This window comes from Amblyomma mixtum, chromosome 7, assembly GCF_055824585.1.
Source record: "Amblyomma mixtum isolate Tamu chromosome 7, ASM5582458v1, whole genome shotgun sequence".
Classification (NCBI taxonomy): Eukaryota; Metazoa; Arthropoda; class Arachnida; order Ixodida; family Ixodidae; genus Amblyomma; species Amblyomma mixtum.
The window spans coordinates 119,214,272-119,232,101 of record NC_143018.1 but is presented as its reverse complement, the minus strand read 5'-3'; the positions used below and the strand labels follow the sequence as shown (position 1 = coordinate 119,232,101).

At 47.6% G+C, this 17,830-nt stretch overlaps 1 protein-coding gene across 1 annotated transcript in view; it reads right to left on the bottom strand.

The window, feature by feature from the left end:
* The window catches only part of LOC149337329 (uncharacterized), a 73,074-nt gene that overhangs the window by 51,217 nt on the left and 4,027 nt on the right, over positions 1–17,830 (bottom strand). The window contains exon 3 of the mRNA XM_089554391.1: positions 5,286–5,504. Coding sequence (XP_089410517.1) covers positions 5,286–5,504 — 219 coding nt within the window. The remainder of the gene's footprint in view (positions 1–5,285; positions 5,505–17,830) is intronic.

The following is a 17,830-nucleotide window of genomic DNA, read 5'->3' as shown; positions in this document are numbered from 1 at the left end:
GCCGTTCTCAATTCTCTAGGAATGCCATGGACACTAAAAGGGTATGGCTCTTTGGTCAACTACCTTGTGTCAAAAAAACATCAGATCGGTGATAGCGGACAAGGAAGGCGTTTTGTTGTTATGACTGAGAGTACTTTGTCTGAAAAGGCGATGTCTGCAATTTCCAAGAATTTCCGACAGGTGGAGGGAAATGTAGCATTGGTAAAAAGACGTCCTGTCGCGATCTTGCGTAAGCTGAGTCTTGGTTGTCTGTGTGAGTCTCTGCGAAAAGCGGAACGGTGCACGCTATAATTCTTCTTTACTGTGAAGTCGCAGAAGGTGGGTTTTCCGTTTTGCTAGATAGTTTCAGAGCGCGAGACGTGGCAGCTCTCTGTTTCTACGTATCTGCAGATGTCGCTTGATTCTTTAGGCACTCAAGGCCCGTTCCGTGTACGAAACTCATATGTTGTTCGGCTCTACCTTTTGTCGACGAATATCAGGTTTGTTTGCTGCGTTACGGCAGAGAGTGCATAACTAAAGAGAATGGCGAGGTTCGTTTCAGCAATGTATTTCGTGTTCCGGTTGATGCCGCTCTAGAAGTGTTGTGCACCTACCTGAGATCGACCATTCTTGCCTGGAAGGATGGTGTATATGTACAAAGCCCCGGAATATGCATTGGGTCCCGCGTAGCACCGTTGCTTAGCGACCTGTTTCTTATCTGCGCTGACCGCGCGATAGCGGTGGAGTAACTGGATGGTGCACCAAAGGTACTACATAGGTACGTTGTTGATTAGGTTTCTTTTTCAAGAAAAGAAAGTTGCTCACAGTGTCTTTTGGGCACGTTGGAGAGGCATGGTCAAGGCCTCGCTTTTACCATGGAGTCCACTAACAAAGGCAAGGTGCCGCTCCTAGCTTTGGAATCATCTCTCCGGCCACTTCATATTGGCCTGGAGTACTGCCCCCGTTCGGTCAAGCCATTGCTTAGTTATCAATAGAGGCTGGATTTTTAGGCACTAAAAAGCACGTTTTAGGCGCCATAAATAGGCGGCTAAAATTGCATTTTAGGCACCTAACGGAGAAATATAGGCACTATAAACTTTATCAAAATTGCACACAGTTCCGAACTTCAGCGCGCTATATCTGCCGTAAAATAAAACAAAAACACAGCAGGAATGATTTGGGACCTTAAGCATGGTGCGAACATTAGAAGTCGTTTTTTTTTAAGGCTGTCGCGCAACTTTTCGCACAATACACATGCCTCAGCAGAGCAAAAGGGACGGTTACCAGCCCTTTTAAAACACTTTGGTATACCTCGAAACAAACAATTCGCTTGTCGTGTACAAAAGTAGAAACAAAGAATAGCTTAACAGGAGGCCATGTATTTAGAAATTGATAGAAACATCGTCAATTCAAAGCATCTGACAAATGAGTTCAGTCTTCGCTCACACAGGAATTGAACTTATTTACTGCAGGAATACACAATGCTTCAACATTAATAAATATGTTGTCATTTGTGTAAACAGTGTTTTATAGTTTGTGGCTTCACGTGTCTGGAGCCACGCGACTATCAAATGGTGCTTGCCATTAGAAGGGTCTGGAAACCATAATTACGAGATGCTAGAAAATGAAACACACAGTGCTGCTTGATGCGGAATATGCCAAAAAGAATCATAGTTCTGCACGGGCCTATGTACATCCACGAGGATTCATGGTAAAATAAACATCATCCATCTAGAAATCACAGTTAAAGCTATAGAAGCAGTAGCAGACAAGCACCATCTCCAGGTTGATGGACTCAAATTTATGCCTCTTATCAGTAAGAACAAGCTTGTATGCTGAAAAGGAACGCTCATCATCAACGGATGTTACATACAGGAGCGTGCTTGTACTTAGGAACATTTGATGGCTTTACACTGTTCGGTATCATAGAATGTTCACCGGTAAGTACTCCTGAAATTTGCTTGAGGGCTGAGAATCCCCCGTTTTTGTCCAAGACTGACTGCAAAAAATAAGGCAGGTTACCCAGGTGGAAATTTTAATCAATTAACTGTTTCCAGCAGGTTTATCGAACATTTTACAGATGGTTTCAATTTGAACCAACTGGGAATTATTTGGACTAACCTATAACTTACTCCGTATACTTTCCGAAATGTGGTGCCATCTGGCCAACTACCACTTTAACAGCCAAAGTCACCAACAAGCTGCCACGATAAATTGGCAGAAATTAGGTAAAAGGTTGCTTCGATATTTTCGGCTGACGTGGTTGGTATTGTGTACGCAGCCGACGTAGGTGCAGTGTTCACCACAGCCAACTAACGAGGTCATCTGATGTTGCCACGTGTGTGTTCTACTCAAAACCGAAATGGATTCGAAAGCAAACAGAATCTGAAAGCAAAACCACAGCGTATTCCAGGGCCCTTTTCTGTAAAATAGGGCCTTTTTAGGCACCGACGTCGGAAATAGGCATTTATAGGCACTGACACCCAAAATAGGCATTTATAGGCACTATAAAAAGAGTGTTAAACATATTGCCACATTCCTGGACATTCTCGTGGCGCCGTCTCCTGGCCGAACTGTCTAAACCGCCATCCTGGCTAGCCTTAGCCATGGAGGCGGGCGGGGCTTCTTCGTCGTCTCTTCTTCGGGTTCCGCTCGGGAGTTCGCTGCTACCTGGCGCTGTTCAGTAAAACGTGACCTGGCTGTCCCGACTGTATAGCCGTGACATATTTGGTGGAGCCGGCTGGGTAACGTCCCATGTACACTGACTCTGAAGACACCTTTGAAGCCAGCCCTCAACACCTAATTCATGCTCATATGTAAAAATGGTGCGCCTACGAAGCGTTGAAAAAAATAGGCATTTGCCTAAAATCCGGTCTCTAGTTATCAATCTGGCCATTCGAAGTCGGTTAAATATGGCATCGCCATGTCTTATATTCGCAAAGCTTTAGACAATCTTGTCTACATAAAGGATGATTAGATTGACAGGGTCAGGAAAGGAGGGTATGCCCACACGGTGAGTGCAAGATTGTGCGAAAGGATGATTTCTAATACACTGTCAGATCATAGTCACGTCCCAAGGTAGAATGATGAACAATTCCCTTGAAAGGTAGCCGTAATTCCATACGTACACGCCACGTCGTACAGAATGTGAAAAGTACCCAGTCAAAAAGCGCAACAGGAATACAACAGAAAATTTCTGTCATGTTGTCCGTCTCTGTTCTGTCTCTTTTCTGTCATGCTTTGTCAAGTTTGAATTAAAAAATTAATTATGTAATTAGTTCATTCAAGACATCCTTCCCGTTCCCGCTTTATTCTGCATTTCTTGAAGTAGAAGGTACGACATTCTATAAATATTTCTAAATTAAAGCAGCTTAAAACACAGCTTTCATACGGTAGAGATAAGTATCAAATTTAATTCTAAATAATACCCGAAGACAACTTTCCTTCTGCCGTAAAAAGCTTATTTGCTTCGCACTCAGTACCTGCTGCTGTTGCACGCAATAGAACGAAACTGAGAGCATGTTATCCAATTCAAGGGTTTCCAGCGTTTAGCATGGGTGGCTATTCTATAGATCCAATATGCTGGGTGCACTAGAAACACAGCCAGAGGATAGCCTGTTAGCAGAAACTGCCGCCTGGTAGATAATAAAGGAATTAGCGTGTGAAAATGTTACTGAGTTCCTTAAATATAGAAACAAGATTGTCACTATATTCAGAGCAGGCACATTAAAATAAATAGTTTGACGACAGGTGTCATGGAGTCATGGTATATCAGATGTGCTGCTACGTCACGAGTCTTTAACTGCTCATATCCCCTGTACAGAGTTGTTGCGCCCTCAAAAATAATTACATCCCTCATGAATGGCGGTTTAAGTCGTTAAAACGGTCATTGCCCTCACATATACGAAAACCTGAAATATTGCTTTGTTTCCTTGGGTTCAAAAGCTCAGAATAGCCGTGTGATGCTTTAGGACGACCAATCGGAGCTTTAGGGTTTCGGGTATCAAACCGCTTTTCGGTTCAGTGCTACAAGACAAGAACAGCCACCGCGCCTTTCGTTATTTCTCGAGGAAGGCCCCAAAAAAGCTAAGGTAGGCCTATATACATATATTCGTGTAGTTGCGCAAGCTACTCACAGTTTAAATCATCAGGTTAATATTTGTATGCCTACATCAGCATGACAAGGCCCGCTCATGAGACGCCCGGCGCATAGCCGCTTTTCACGGCAGAATACATGCAGGCTACCACTTTCATGGGCAGTCACACTGCCGACTAGCCGCTTCACAAAGGTTCTCTTTCGCCCATACGAAGAGAAAGCAGGCTATAATTATTCCTCAGTCCTCCTTGATGGTGCCTTATCACTTCTTTCTCTCTCAGTTGCTTCCACCAAGGCATCGTCAAAGTGTCCAAAGGTAAGCGAGACAGGTACAACACTATCATTGTAGTTTATGGGTGTTTAGCGTCACAAAACGACTCAGGTTATGCGGGATGCCGTAGTGAACACTCCGGAAATTTCGACCACCTGCGGTTCTTTAACGTGCACTTACCGCACACAGTACACGGGCATCTAGCATTTCGCCTCCATCGAAAGGCGACCGGGTCGGCCGGGATCCAATCCGCATCTTTCGGGTCAGAATTCAAGCGCCATAACCACTGTGCCACCGCGGCCGCTTAAAGACAGCACTTGCCTTCTCTGGCAAGCCAATTTTACATTGACCCTGCTAAGGCAAAATATACACGGCGAACTCAAGAGCGTGAAAGAAAGAACGAAACACTTCAAGACTCTGTACGTTCTGCAAAACAATGCGAAGAAAACTGGTTTCAAGACTCCTTAGTGGATGCCGTCGAACCTGCAGCGGGAGGGAGTGGCGTAAACACTGCCGTTACTGCCACCGAAGCTCTCAGCGTCATGCCTGCACAGTGTCTGCCGCACGACAGCAAACGAGGCGGTGTTTTAGGCTTGCGACTGCTGTAGGAGACCGAAAGACGTAATAAAAGCTATTCGGGGACTTTCTCCCCTAGAGCCTCGCTAAAAATTTTTCACTAAGAGGAAACTGAAGAACTGAGCGCTTATGTTCTAAATTTAATCCGGACACCCTGTTTGGTTCGTGCGCGGTGTTAACAGGTTTAGATCATTCCTCTCGTCTCCTGTTGTTGAGGAATGAAATTAGAAATCATTAGTTATTTAATTGATGAGTACACACTGATATACAGGAGGCCGTTGCTCGTTCTTATCCTGTTTGCTGGAATGAGCTAGCTGTGAGCTCGTGCCCCTGCAGAGACCAGCTACGGCCACGCTGACTCACCAGATTTTCGTTGTCGATTACGATGTCGGGTTCTGTCTGCGTGGGCAGCGGTGACGCCCGCGTGGGTCTTGTCGGATTCCTGCGCATCCTGCCGGCTGCTCGGTAGGAGAGCAGCGTGAAGGAGAGCGGGATCATCAGCACGATGATGGTCACCGAGCACACCACCCACACACGCAGCCAGCAGGAGACCCCCTGGTCCATGTACTGTCCGAAATACTCCTGCGTGAGCGAGCACAAATGCGACCAAAGTGCGGAGCTCAGTTCTTATCCCTTCGAGAGCAAAAGATTTCCCCTCATATTTGCGGCCAATCAGTTTGTCCGCTGCGAGATGCATTTTGGCACAATCTCTTTATTTGCATCCCTTTTTCTGTTAAAGCCGCGCCAGCCTCAGGACTCAAGTGCCTCTTGAGCAGTAGCTCGGCGTAGCCACACAGCGAGGGCAGATGAAGAGAGGACCGAAGGAGAAGAAGCACATGAGAGGATTTCCCAAATTAAGTATGCAGTATGAGTTCTGTACTGCAGTAAAGTAATAATTCTCCCATTGATTAGTTGCCTCACAAGCATCGACTCACAAATAGTATTACGCGTAATATTCAGCATTGCATGTGGTGGCACTACCTGTGTCTCTTCATGGAGCCATTTTACAGATTCTTGACGGTCAAAATAGAAGGAGTTTTCAAATATTTTGTGGTCCAACCACCTCGAGAGAAAACGTTGCGAATGGGCATTCAATACTTTCTGTAGTGAAAGAGCAGCCAAGATAGGGCTAAAGGCAACGAACCTCAAGCAAAGGGCCTCAACAGCAGAGACACCGCGTGCGTGAACGCATTAGTGAGTGTCGGTGTGTTGGTGCGCGCCTATCTTACATAACGGGGGTTGTTTATTTCGGTTTAAACCTAAAGAAATGGAAAATAGTAGGACAAATTCCCTTTTCACTATTCGGTCTTCAAGGACAATGTCAAGGTCGTTGATATGTAAACGACTGATATCTGCCTCTTAGTTCGAATGTCATTCGATGACTAGCGAGAATTAACAAAGCTCATTAGAGCATTGCGGCAATAAAGTTGGGCCGCTGGAATAAGTAGTGTAAGAATTTGTTTGTAGACATTCTTCTGCAAAGTATTGACCGCGCCAGTACAGACCGGCAGGCCCTACCTCGTTGTCAAGCACCCGATACTCACTGACTCTCGCCACCCGCTTAGGACCGTTATTTGTTTAACAAAGTTTCCCTCTACAAATAACAGCACTGGCAATTTTTCTAAGAAACCAGCGTTTACGCAAGCCCAAGCAAGATCGTCATGAATAAAGCGGCATATTTTCTGTCTTCCGCGGCCGTTTAGCTAACGTGGTGTTGAAGCAGTTCCATTCCTCCGCGTTATAAGCAACGTTCTTTCTCTGAATACAGGAACTACATTTTTCCAACCTTTATGTGGTTGGTTGCCTTTAATGCTCTGCGGTCGCATATTCCCTCTTAGCAGTGGAAATCCAGGGTTGTTTTGAAGCGTTTTCTGCTTCCATAGTTCTTTTCTCCAGATTCAGTGAACAGCATGTCGACGGCAAGAAATACACCTGCATATAATTTAAACAGATCAAGTGATTCCCGCATGACGGTGAATACAGTGGTAAGCCGCAGTTCACCATCTGCAAGCTTGTTGTGTATTTCCTTTCTACGAAACTGCGTCTTTAAACTCCCAACTGCATTTTTGAGTCGCGGCTAGTTCATTTTACATCAATACCATTATTGGATTGGAGCAAACTTTATTTGTGCCTGCAGTTGGGCGCTCGCGCGCCCCGACGAGGGCCTACGTCGTCTACGAGGCTGCCATTACTCGGCGCGGGTCTCCGCTCGCCGTTGCCGGCTCGCTGGGTCCCTGCCTTTCGAGCGCCCCGAGGACCTGCTGGACGGCCCATAGCTGTTGGTCGTGGTCGTTGCTCTTCGCGGCTGCCTCCAGCCGCTGCGGGATTGTTCCTGATCTTGCTTCTTTTGGATTTCTGATGCAGTCCCACAAGATGTGCGTGTGATCTGCCGGCTCCCTCCGGCAGACTCTACACGTATCGGTCGGGTAGGTCTCGGGGTACATGCGATGCATCAGTCCCGGGCTCGGTAGCGATCCGGTCTGGAGCTGTCTCAGTAATACCGCCTCCGCTCGACTCAGCCTCTGGTGCGGGGGTGGGAGAGTCCTGCGAGCCAGGCGGTAGGCCTTGTTGATTTCGCTGTAGTCGGTCATGCGGTCCTTGGTTCCGAACCACGTCGGACGGTGTGTTGCCGGGGCGCGGTTGGTTAGCGCTCGCGCCGCTGCGTGCGCCGTGTCATTGTGGTTCACACTGCGTTCCGACGCGTCGCCCGCGTGCGCCGGAAACCACTTGATTCTTACTCTTCTGTCTTGCAGTTTAGTCGCTCGTAGTACGCGCTCGGCCTGCCTGCAGACTTGGCCTTTGGCGAAGTTTTGCACCGCCTGTCTCGAGTCACTCAGCACCGTGTAGCAGTCTGCGTCGGCGATGGCCAAGGCGATGCCCACCTCTACCGCTTGTTCCGCTCCGGCGCCTCTCACGCTCGCTTCCGTCCTCGTGGCGCCGGTCGACGCCTCTATGACGACAGCTGCGAAGGCGTTCCGTTGGTATTCGGCCGCGTCCACGTACCGCGCGTGCTCGTCGTTGGCGTGCAAGCCGATGAGAGCCTTGGCCCTCGCCGCTCTTCTTCCCTTGTTATACTCGGGGTTCATGTTCTTGGGTATGGGGTCGATTCTGGTCTGGCGTCGGACCTCTTCGGGTACGGGGAGCTTCGTCTCCGCCTCGTTCGAGTGTCCTATTCCCAGGTCGTCCAGTATCTTCCTCCCGGCTTTGGTCGTGGACAGCCGCTCCAGTTGAGAGGTCCGTTGCGCTTCGACTATTTCTTCGAGCGTGTTGTGCATCCCGAGTTGTAAGAGGCGGGTCGTGCTCGTGGACTCGAACAGGCCCGGCGCCGCCTTGTACGCTCTCCTGATGATTACATTAATTTTGTTGCGTTCGTGTTGCAGCCATCTGTGGTAGGCTGCAACGTACGCGACGTGGCTGATGATGAAGGATTGGACGAGCCTGATTAGGCTCTCCTCTCTCATGCCAGCCTTCCGGGAAGTGACTCTTTTGATGAGTCGCATAGCGTTGGCCGCTTTTGCCGTGAGACGGGCGATGGTTTCGCCATTTCTTCCATGCTTTTCGATGACCATGCCTAGGGTCCTGATTTTGCTGACCTCGGGGATCACGTTGCCGGATTTGGTTACGATTCTGATTTTTTCGCATTCGCGTTGTCTGGTCTTGCATCTGCCATTGTTGGTAGGTGGGAGTATGAGGAGCTCCGATTTGCTAGGCGAACATCTCAAGCCGGTGCCTTCCAGGTGGTCTTCTATCACGTCGACGGCGGCTTGCAGAGCGCCCTCGATGTGGGCGTCGCTGCCGCCGGTCACCCACAGTGTGATATCGTCCGCGTAGATGGTGTGCCTGACGTCTTCGATGTCCGCGAGCTTCTCGGCCACTCCAATCATTACCAGGTTGAATAGCATCGACGAAATGACCGATCCCTGCGGTGTGCCGGTGCTCCCGAGCTTCTTCTCTTGCGTTTGTAGGTCGCCTGCTCGTAGCTCGGCGGTCCTGTCCGTGAGGAAGTCCTTGATGTAGTTGTAGGATCTGTCGCCCATGTTGAGCTTAGAGACTTGGGACAGAATCGCCGAGAGTTTCACATTATCAAAGGCGCTCTTTAGGTCGAAACCCAGGATTGCCTTGTTGTCGCGGGCGCTGCCGCCATTATCTATGATTTGGTATTTGAGCTGAAGCATCGCGTCCTGCGTGCTGAGGTGCTGTCTGAAGCCGATCACCGTGGCCGGATAGAGCCCTTCTCGTTCCAGGTAGTCTTGCCACCTGTTGAGCAGGACGTGCTCCAGCACCTTGCCCACGCAGGACGTGAGCGAGATGGGCCGAAGGTTGTCCGTGTCCGGTGGCTTCCCCGGCTTGGATATCAATTCAATTCAATTCAATTTTATTCAACATCTTGTGGATGTTGGGTGCGCCGACAAAAAGCCAGAGAGAAGGCTTGACAGAGGTCGACGCACCCTACAATAACTTGACAGCAGCACCAGAATGTTGTACAATCCACGGCAAGTGAGCACACAGGAAAAAAAAATAATAAAATACAAATCATGAGTAAAAATCTCCGTGACACGAAGTGCTGACGGTACCTAGGGTTACAGCAATTTAGATGCCTTATTTAATGAGTACGGAAGAGTATAGCAAAGCATTTGGCGACCGTAATTCGTTCGAGTTTTCGGCACGAACCATGTGAAACCAGTACGGGTGGTGTACTTCTGTTCTTTACATTTTAAGTTCGACAGGTTCATCATAAATGGATTGTTTTTTCTAATACTTGTTTTATACCGCCTTAACAGTATACTTTCAAAAACTTGTGGGAGGGGGGTAATGCTAAGAGATGCAAAAATCGGTTCGGTGTGTTCAAATCGTGAAGCATTAACAATATTCCGAACAATTTTCTTCTGAAGTATATGTACCCGTTTAATATTAATAAATGATGTTGTGCCCCATACTAAAATACAATAATTAACAACAGAAGAAAACAGTGCATTGTACAGTATCTGCTTAATATGTTTTGGTAAAAGGTATCGCAGTCGGGACACGATACCAGCAACCTTGGACAACTTGTCCCTGACCTTTGAAACGTGTTCATCCCAACATAAATTTTCATTAAAAGCACTCCTAGACTTTTGACCGTAGGAACTATTTGAATGAATGATGAACCCATTTTCAGATAAATTTGTGAGACAGCAGGATCCTTATTGCGAGGTCAAAAAAGTACAGCTTTGCTCTTTTCGGTGTTTATGACCAGCGAATTCGACTCAGACCATTCGTGAAGCTGGTGCAAACAATCTGCAGCTTGATGTTCAAGATCACGCACATGTGCCGCTCGGCAGAATAGAGTGGTGTCATCGGCGTAGATCACAAAAATTGGCAGTTTACTGATGCAGACTATGTCGTTAACATAAAGGGGGAAAAGCAGCGGCCCTAGAATACTGCCTTGCGGCATGCCAGAAAACAGATGTTTAAAATTTGATGACTCGTTGTTTACCGTTACTTGTTGGACACGGCAACTAAGGTAGGATCTGATTATTTGATGAAATTTTCCGCGAAAACCATAATGCTCGAGTTTCGCCAACATTGTGTTGTGACTGATGCGATCAAACGCTTTCGAAAAGTCGATAAAAATGCCGAGAGTGAGAAGTTTTTGTTCAAATGACTCTATAATTAGTTCTTTCTGGGTTAGATGCGCAGTTTCTGTAGAAAAGTTTTTTCTGAAGCCGTGCTGGCTAGGTGTTATTATTTTACATTTCTCGCAGAAACTGGACATTCGCTTGTATAGTATTTTTTCAAAACACTTCGAGAAAATGGGAAGGATAGAAATTGGGCGATAATTTGACATATCGTTTTTGTCTCCACCCTTATGAATAACAGTTACTTTGGCAATCTGCAATTGTCGGGGAAACACTGCATGTTCGAGGCAACAATTAAAAATGTGCTCTAAAACTGGGCTAATTACATCGGCTACATATTTTATTGGTTGGAGTTTAAGGTCGTCTACGTCTCGTGACCTACTATTGCGGAGAGTCAAGAGACAGGTTTTAATTTCATTTGCGTCCGTTGGTATCAAGAATGCCGTGGAAGACACCCGCGGGTCAAGGCATTTCGTAGTATTGGGGCCGTGGCTGCCATTTACCAGTGACACGAAGAAATTATTAAATTTTTCTGCCAAAAGTTTCCCACTCATTGGTGTGTTATCTACCAAGACCTCGAGTATGCCGTTGGCATGTCCACCTCGGTTCAAAACTTCATTTATTGTTTTCCATACAAGGTCACTCCTTTTAATTACGTCTGGATTAAATAGTTTTTCCATATACTCTTGCTTTGCTTGGCGAAGAAAGGAAGTGACTTGGTTTCGGTACACCTTAAAGCGCGCTAGGTCGTCAAGGGAACGGCTTTTGATAAAGCAGTTGTAAAGATTCGTTTTTTGTTTTATCATTTGAAGGCATTCTTTTGTTATCCAGGGCTTGCGGAGTTTTTTATAAGTCTCAAGTGGAAAACTTTGCTCATAGATACACTTAAATGTAGTAATAAAGGCACCATATGCGTCCTCTGGATCATTTTTGCCGATCACATGATGCCAGTCCACGCCTGCAAGTGCTGCCCGAAAGGAATTTAATGTGGTCTGGTTTATACGCCGATATTGTACCACAGGAAACTTGCGTTGTTTTGGTGGAGTTAAGGAATCTACAAACATGAATATGGGTAGATGGTCACTTATCTGGGCATTAATGACTCCGGAATGAAGACAGTCAACTGAACAGTTACTAATGAAGACGTCAATGGCGGTCGCTGCCTTCGGCCGTGTAGGTTTATTTATAACATTCACAAATCCGTTGCTGTGCAATACGTAGTCGACCTCACGTTTATTTGCAGATTGGGATAGAAAGTCTATGTTAATATCACCGCCTAAAACTAGATTAAGCCTGTTTTCTGTAATCCATTGCAGATATTCATCAAGAAAGCAGATGAAATTAGAAACGCTGCCTTTAGGAGGCCGGTATATAACGGAGAAGACGCTACTGCCGCTTTGCAACGACAGTATTTCGTAGTCCTCATGGGTTATAGAAAAGTCTGTAAGCATGTTACATTTGTAAGTTTGTTCGGTTGCTATCAGGACACCACCGCCTCGTTTACCAGTACGGTTCTGCACATGCGTGTTGTAACCGGGCAAGCGCAAAGTTTCGTTACTGCTTTCATACCATGTTTCTGTAATCATTATTACATTGAAACAGAAGTTTAGTGTACAAAAAAATGCTTCTAACTCGTCACCCTTGCTTCGCAAAGATTGCGCGTTAAGATGAAAGAAGGATACAACATTCTTTTTCTGAGCAGACATAGCACAAAGGTCAGAAGGCAAAACTATTGTGCACATCTTGGGGCATCATTTCACTGTTTGGTATTAGAAAAAACGCCAAATCTATGCTATCTTATCCAGGTCTCGCTCGCAGGCGATACGCACAATCGTCGATGACTCTGTCTCCCTAGCAAGAATGTGCCCATTTTTCTTCCAAACAAATTTCCATTTCTGCTCCTTCTTTCGAGCTACTGCCATGCCCAGCAATGTCTTGAGCAGGGGACACAAGTGCTCATTCACATAGACAGTATCCGAACTATCGTAACCGAGGTCTTCAGCTGCAAGCTTTGTCTTTTTCGCTTTTGCCAGTAGAGTGTCACGCTTGGTTCGTGTTTTGAACTGGACAACTACAATCGAGCTAGTCTTGTTCTTCGTTTGAACACGGTGGCAAACATCAACATCGCTTTCCAGTATTGGCTCTTCGATCATTTCGCCGATTTTTTGCAACATGTTTGGCAGGCTTTCATTTTCCTGGGATGGAAGTCGCTTTATCTCAATGTTTTTATTTCGGGAGTACTGTTCCAGGCCTATTAGTCGTAGCTTAAGGTCGGAACATCGCTTCTTGAGTTCCTCACATTCGGATGAAATTGCAGCCTTTTCGGATTTCAATGCCTTGTTTTCCTCTTGCAATGATGAAACCGTAGCGAGCATATCATCAAATCCATTGCTGCAGTGTTCAACACTTTTAGTTAATTCTCTTGAGTCGTTGCGCAAGTCGCGTTCTAGCGAGTTCCGCATAGCTGCAATCTCTTTTCTGAACTCTTTTCTCAGCTCTTCTCGAAGTTTTTCCATCTCAGAAGGCATAGCAAAAGGCACTATAGGCAACTGGCACAAGCGACAAAAAAAAACAAAAAAAAAACAGTGCGGCTTCAAAGTGGCAGCATTGACGGCAACAAAGCGTAACAAGAATGTGTAACAAGAATACGATAAAACTAACCTGTAAGTAGACAGGGAGCGACGTAAGCAAAGGGCGATGTGCTCACGGTGCCGTCACTGCTGCCAAGAAGAGGGGCCGAGCGCGGAGGGCCTTTATATACGGTCAAGAAGCCGGTCGAGGCGCTGGTGAAGGAGACCAGGGCGCAGGCGCAGATTGTAGGCGTTGCCGGCACCTGGCGCAGGCTGCTTTGTCCGCTCGAAGCGACTGGGCTTCGAGTCAGCTGCACGGACGTCGGTAGTGATCCTTGGTGAAGATACAGATGTGCTGTATATAGACAGGGAGCGACGTAAGCAAAGGGCGATGTGCTCACGGTGCCGTCACTGCTGCCAAGGATAGTCTTGGCTGTCTTCCACTGCTTTGGTAGCGCGGCCGCTCTCCAGCACTTGTTGAAGTATTTTGCGAGGTTCGCAATCGAGCCGTCGTCGAGTTTCTTGAGCGCCTTGTTCGTGACGAGGTCCGGGCCAGCTGCCGACCGGCTGTTGAGGGCGTGCAGGGCCGCGCGGACCTCCTCGACGTCGATGTCACGATCGAGCTTCGCGTTCGGTAGGCAGCCGTACGGCACGTGTTGTTCGGTGGGCGTAGTGGGCAGGTATTTGTCATTGATGCGCCTGATGACTTCATCGGCGCCATGTACCGAGACCACCCGATGTATGAGCTTGGCGAGTCTGTCCCTTTGGTGCGACTTGGTCTTGGTTTCGTCGAGCAGGTGCCGCAGCAGGCTCCACGTCTTCCCGCTATGCATCTGCCCGTCTGCCGCGTTGCAGATCTCGATTCACTGTTGCGTGCATAGAGCGCGGCAGTGCTCCTCGATCGCTCGGTTGCCCTCCGCCACCTTATTTCTGAGTCTGCGGTTGAGCCGTTGGTTCTCCCAGCGACTGAGTATTGACTGCTTGGCTTCGATGAGATGCGCAAGCCGGCTGTCTACTTTATCAATCGCAGCGTTCGTTTCAATTTCTTTGGTCGCGTCGTGTACGTTCTTGGTGATTTCGGCCGTACACGTCTCTATGTCTTCGATCTCGCCGTCAGCGTCTGTCTTCTGGCTTCTGGCGTCTCGGAAGGCATCCCAGTCTGCCCATCTGTGTGTTTAGGTGCTGGTGTCGTTGTGTTCCGGTATGCTGATTTCCACGATGGTGTGGTCGCTGCCGAGGTCAGTTCCCGTGTTTCGCCAGGTGATCGCGCCCCGGACGTCGTTCTTAACGAACGTGAGGTCCGGAGTGGTGTCCCGGGACACAGAGTTACCGATTCTCGTCGGATGCGCCGGGTCCGTGATGAGGGTGAAGTCGATTTCCATGGCGTCTTGGTACAGGTCGCAGCCCTTTGCTGTGTACTTGTTGTAGCCCCAGGCTGGGTTCATCGCGTTGAAGTCGCCGCAGACGATTAGCGTGTTGCGGCCTGCCGCGGTGCTGGCTCTGTGTAGTATTGTTTTGAATCTCTGTTTTCTCTGCGATGGGTTCCTGTATATGTTGAGCAGAAAAATGCTTCCTTTTCTCTTCTTGCCCGGGATGATTTCGGTGAGTGTGTGCTCGATCTTGATATTGCTTTGCAGCTCGTGCTCAACGAACGTGAGTCCCTTCCTGACCAGGGTGCACAGGCCTCTCCCGTCGGGCTGGCCCTTGTGCACTCTGTAGCCGGGCAGGGACGGTGCGTCGGTGAGTGTTTCTTGTAATAGGATCACGTCTGGTTTGCGCGCGGCATGTGCGATGTGCTGTTGGATGACTGCCTTCTTCCTTCCGAGGCCGCGACAGTTCCTCTGCCACGCTGTTACGGCTGCTGCTGTTGTTGCGTTGGCAGCCGTGGCTGAGTTGGTGTGTACGCGGTTCCCTGGTTGGGTGGATGTTACTTTTTCTTATGAAGATAAGATTTCCTCTTGGGAACACTTTCCTAAATATTACAATACCTAAGTTAAACATGGACATGTACTGAGGCTAAAAAACAGCGCAAACGGGGACGAAGCAGAGAGAAGGACCCGGCGCTGTCCCTCTCTCTGCTTCGTCCCCGTTTGCGCTTTTTTTAGCCTCAGATCATGCACCAACCAGCCCAAATTTCCACTCTTTTGATGGACATGTATATTGTTGCAACCCGGCAGTTTCTTGGTGGATTGACGAATTGACTGAGCTGAACGGAGCTCGGCTGAACAACGCGACTCATGCTGAGACGGCAGGGCCCGCACGTCGTTTTTCTTCTCTCCAGCTGCCAGCCTAGCTACATCCTCAGGGCTGGTACATTTCCCGCCAAACTGCCGAAGACCGCCCAGGCGAGGTAGTCTGTCGTCCTCTCGGGCGTGGTATGGCTTTATACGGGCCGCATAAGTGACTTTGGTCGTGGTTGACCGAAGACCACTGGCGATAAGGCGTGCTATCCGGTAGATCAGATCGTTGACGCGGTCGATGACAACGTAGGACCCGGCGCAATGATCCAACACCTTCCGCACTGGCCCCAAAATCCACACTAAGTCACAAGAAGCGTAGATATTATGGCGATGGCGGCTCTAATAGCACCTTATGAGCGTTCTTGCGACGCAAGAGTCCGCATTCGTACGATGTGGCGAGCCTACTCGGCTAAACAGAGGGTTTGTTCGATGCACCGTTCATCATCCACGAAAAGGGAAAGATCGTGTCTAGAGAATACGTAGGCGCCTAGAAGAAAGACTTGGCTATAGCCGGTCGACTCCTATGTCTCAGTGTTGGGGGAGAACGTAAAAAATGGCAGAATGGTGTCTCAGTTCTTGTGGTCAGATACGGTGTACATGGAGAGCATGTTGGCAAGTATGTGGTTCGTGCGCTCCGTCAGACCGTTTTTATGAAGGTGATATGGCGTGCAGTGCCGAAAATGCGCCGCACATCAACGAAGCAGTTCTTTTACCACGTCTGCCGTAAAATGTCGACCGCGGTCGCTGATTATAACTCGCGGTAGGTAATGTCGAAGTCCGACAGAGGAGAGCAAGAACAGCGACATGACGTGCGCGGTTAGCCGAAGAAAAGAGCGGCCATTTCGCAGTAGTGAGCGAGATAGCACAAACCATTATCTATTGATTGCCTTTGGGCGACTTCAGAAGAGGACCTATCAGATCAATGTCGACTCTCTCCAGAAATATTGGGTGTTTGTTTTTCCAATGGCCATCCCGAGTAGAACTGCGGAAGCATCGGCGCGGCAATCGCAGCGGCGGCGGCGTCTCAGGGGGCACTTTGGCTGTCTATAGAGCATGGAGGCGAAAGCGTTTCACTGCCTCTGTGACACTGATGGCATCACCAATGGATGACGTCACACATAATTATTAATCACGAAGCAATTACGAATCACTAATTAGTGACTAATTACTTATTAATGCCTGCATACTAATTAACTGGTAATTTATGACGCTTAATCTTCACCTTTAGGAGTGGAACGCGACAGCTTGTTGTAGCGCTGCCAGGGAGTCTACGGAACGCCACCACCCGTTCGGCGCGATGGCTTGCCCTTTGAACGCAACGCTTTTTGAGGGAAGGAAATGGCGCAGTAATTCTCTGTCATCTCAGTGGACACCTGAACCGTACCGTACAGGAAGGGAGCAAGTCGGAGCGAAAGAAGAAAGAGAAAGAAGGGCCGTAATGAAGAAACTTAAAAATGTGTTTGAGGAAAGAAAAATTACGCAGTAACTGTCTCACATATCTCGTTGGACACCCGTCTTCCATTTGTAGAAAAGGGAGGAAGTGGGAGTGAAAGAGAAGAGGGGCCGTAATGAAGAAAATGAAAGTTGTATTTGAGGAAAGGAAATTACCCAGTAACTGTCTCACGCACACTCCTCGCGCATGCGCAGTTGAGGCTCACCAGGACTCCACGAAGGCGCTCACACCTAGCGTTTTTCTCTCTTTCTCTCTTTATTTCCTTTCCTTTCGAAAAGGTAGGAGCCGGGACTAAAAGCTGTAAAAACAGCTTGACAGGGGCCCCGGCCCCCTACATGGTGGCACTGCAGCGTGTCGGAAACAACATCACCATAACAAAGGAAAAATAAATACAGATACATATTACAGAGGCAATATAGTTCAAGCGCAACAAATAAATACAAATTCAACATAGCAAGGCAAACAACAGTTTGTAACGCTTCAAACACAGAAAAAAAAGAAAACAAAGAAAAAAATAGATGAAGTACAATGTGTTGGACATTCTGGACACAGTATGTAACGAATTGAAGCGACAGTAAATTTCTAGAAGGGACATGGGTACAATAATTACAGCGCAGAAAACGTCTCACATTACAAGATCTAAGACAACTATAATAATTTCTGCCGACAGAACAGACTAATGGTATGTTTAGGTTCGTATGCTGGATCGAAATTCGACGACTCTAAACTATTGAGTAATGTGGGAGTAATATATTTCAAAGATTGCGTATGGTATGAGGTGCGAGGTGTAGGTACAAGCCATTTTTCCTTGTGCCTCGTAAGGCGAGGTCTGGCGTTTTCTTGTAGTTGGGCTAAAGATATTAAAAAATTACTTTTTTCTTTCACAAAAGATTTATATATTAGCATTAACCTATAGTTAAATAGGCAAAACACTGGGAGAACATTATATTTCTCAAAAAGGGGGGCCGAGTGGTGCAAAAAAGACACATTAGCGATATACCGAACTGCTTTTTTTTGAAGTAAGTGC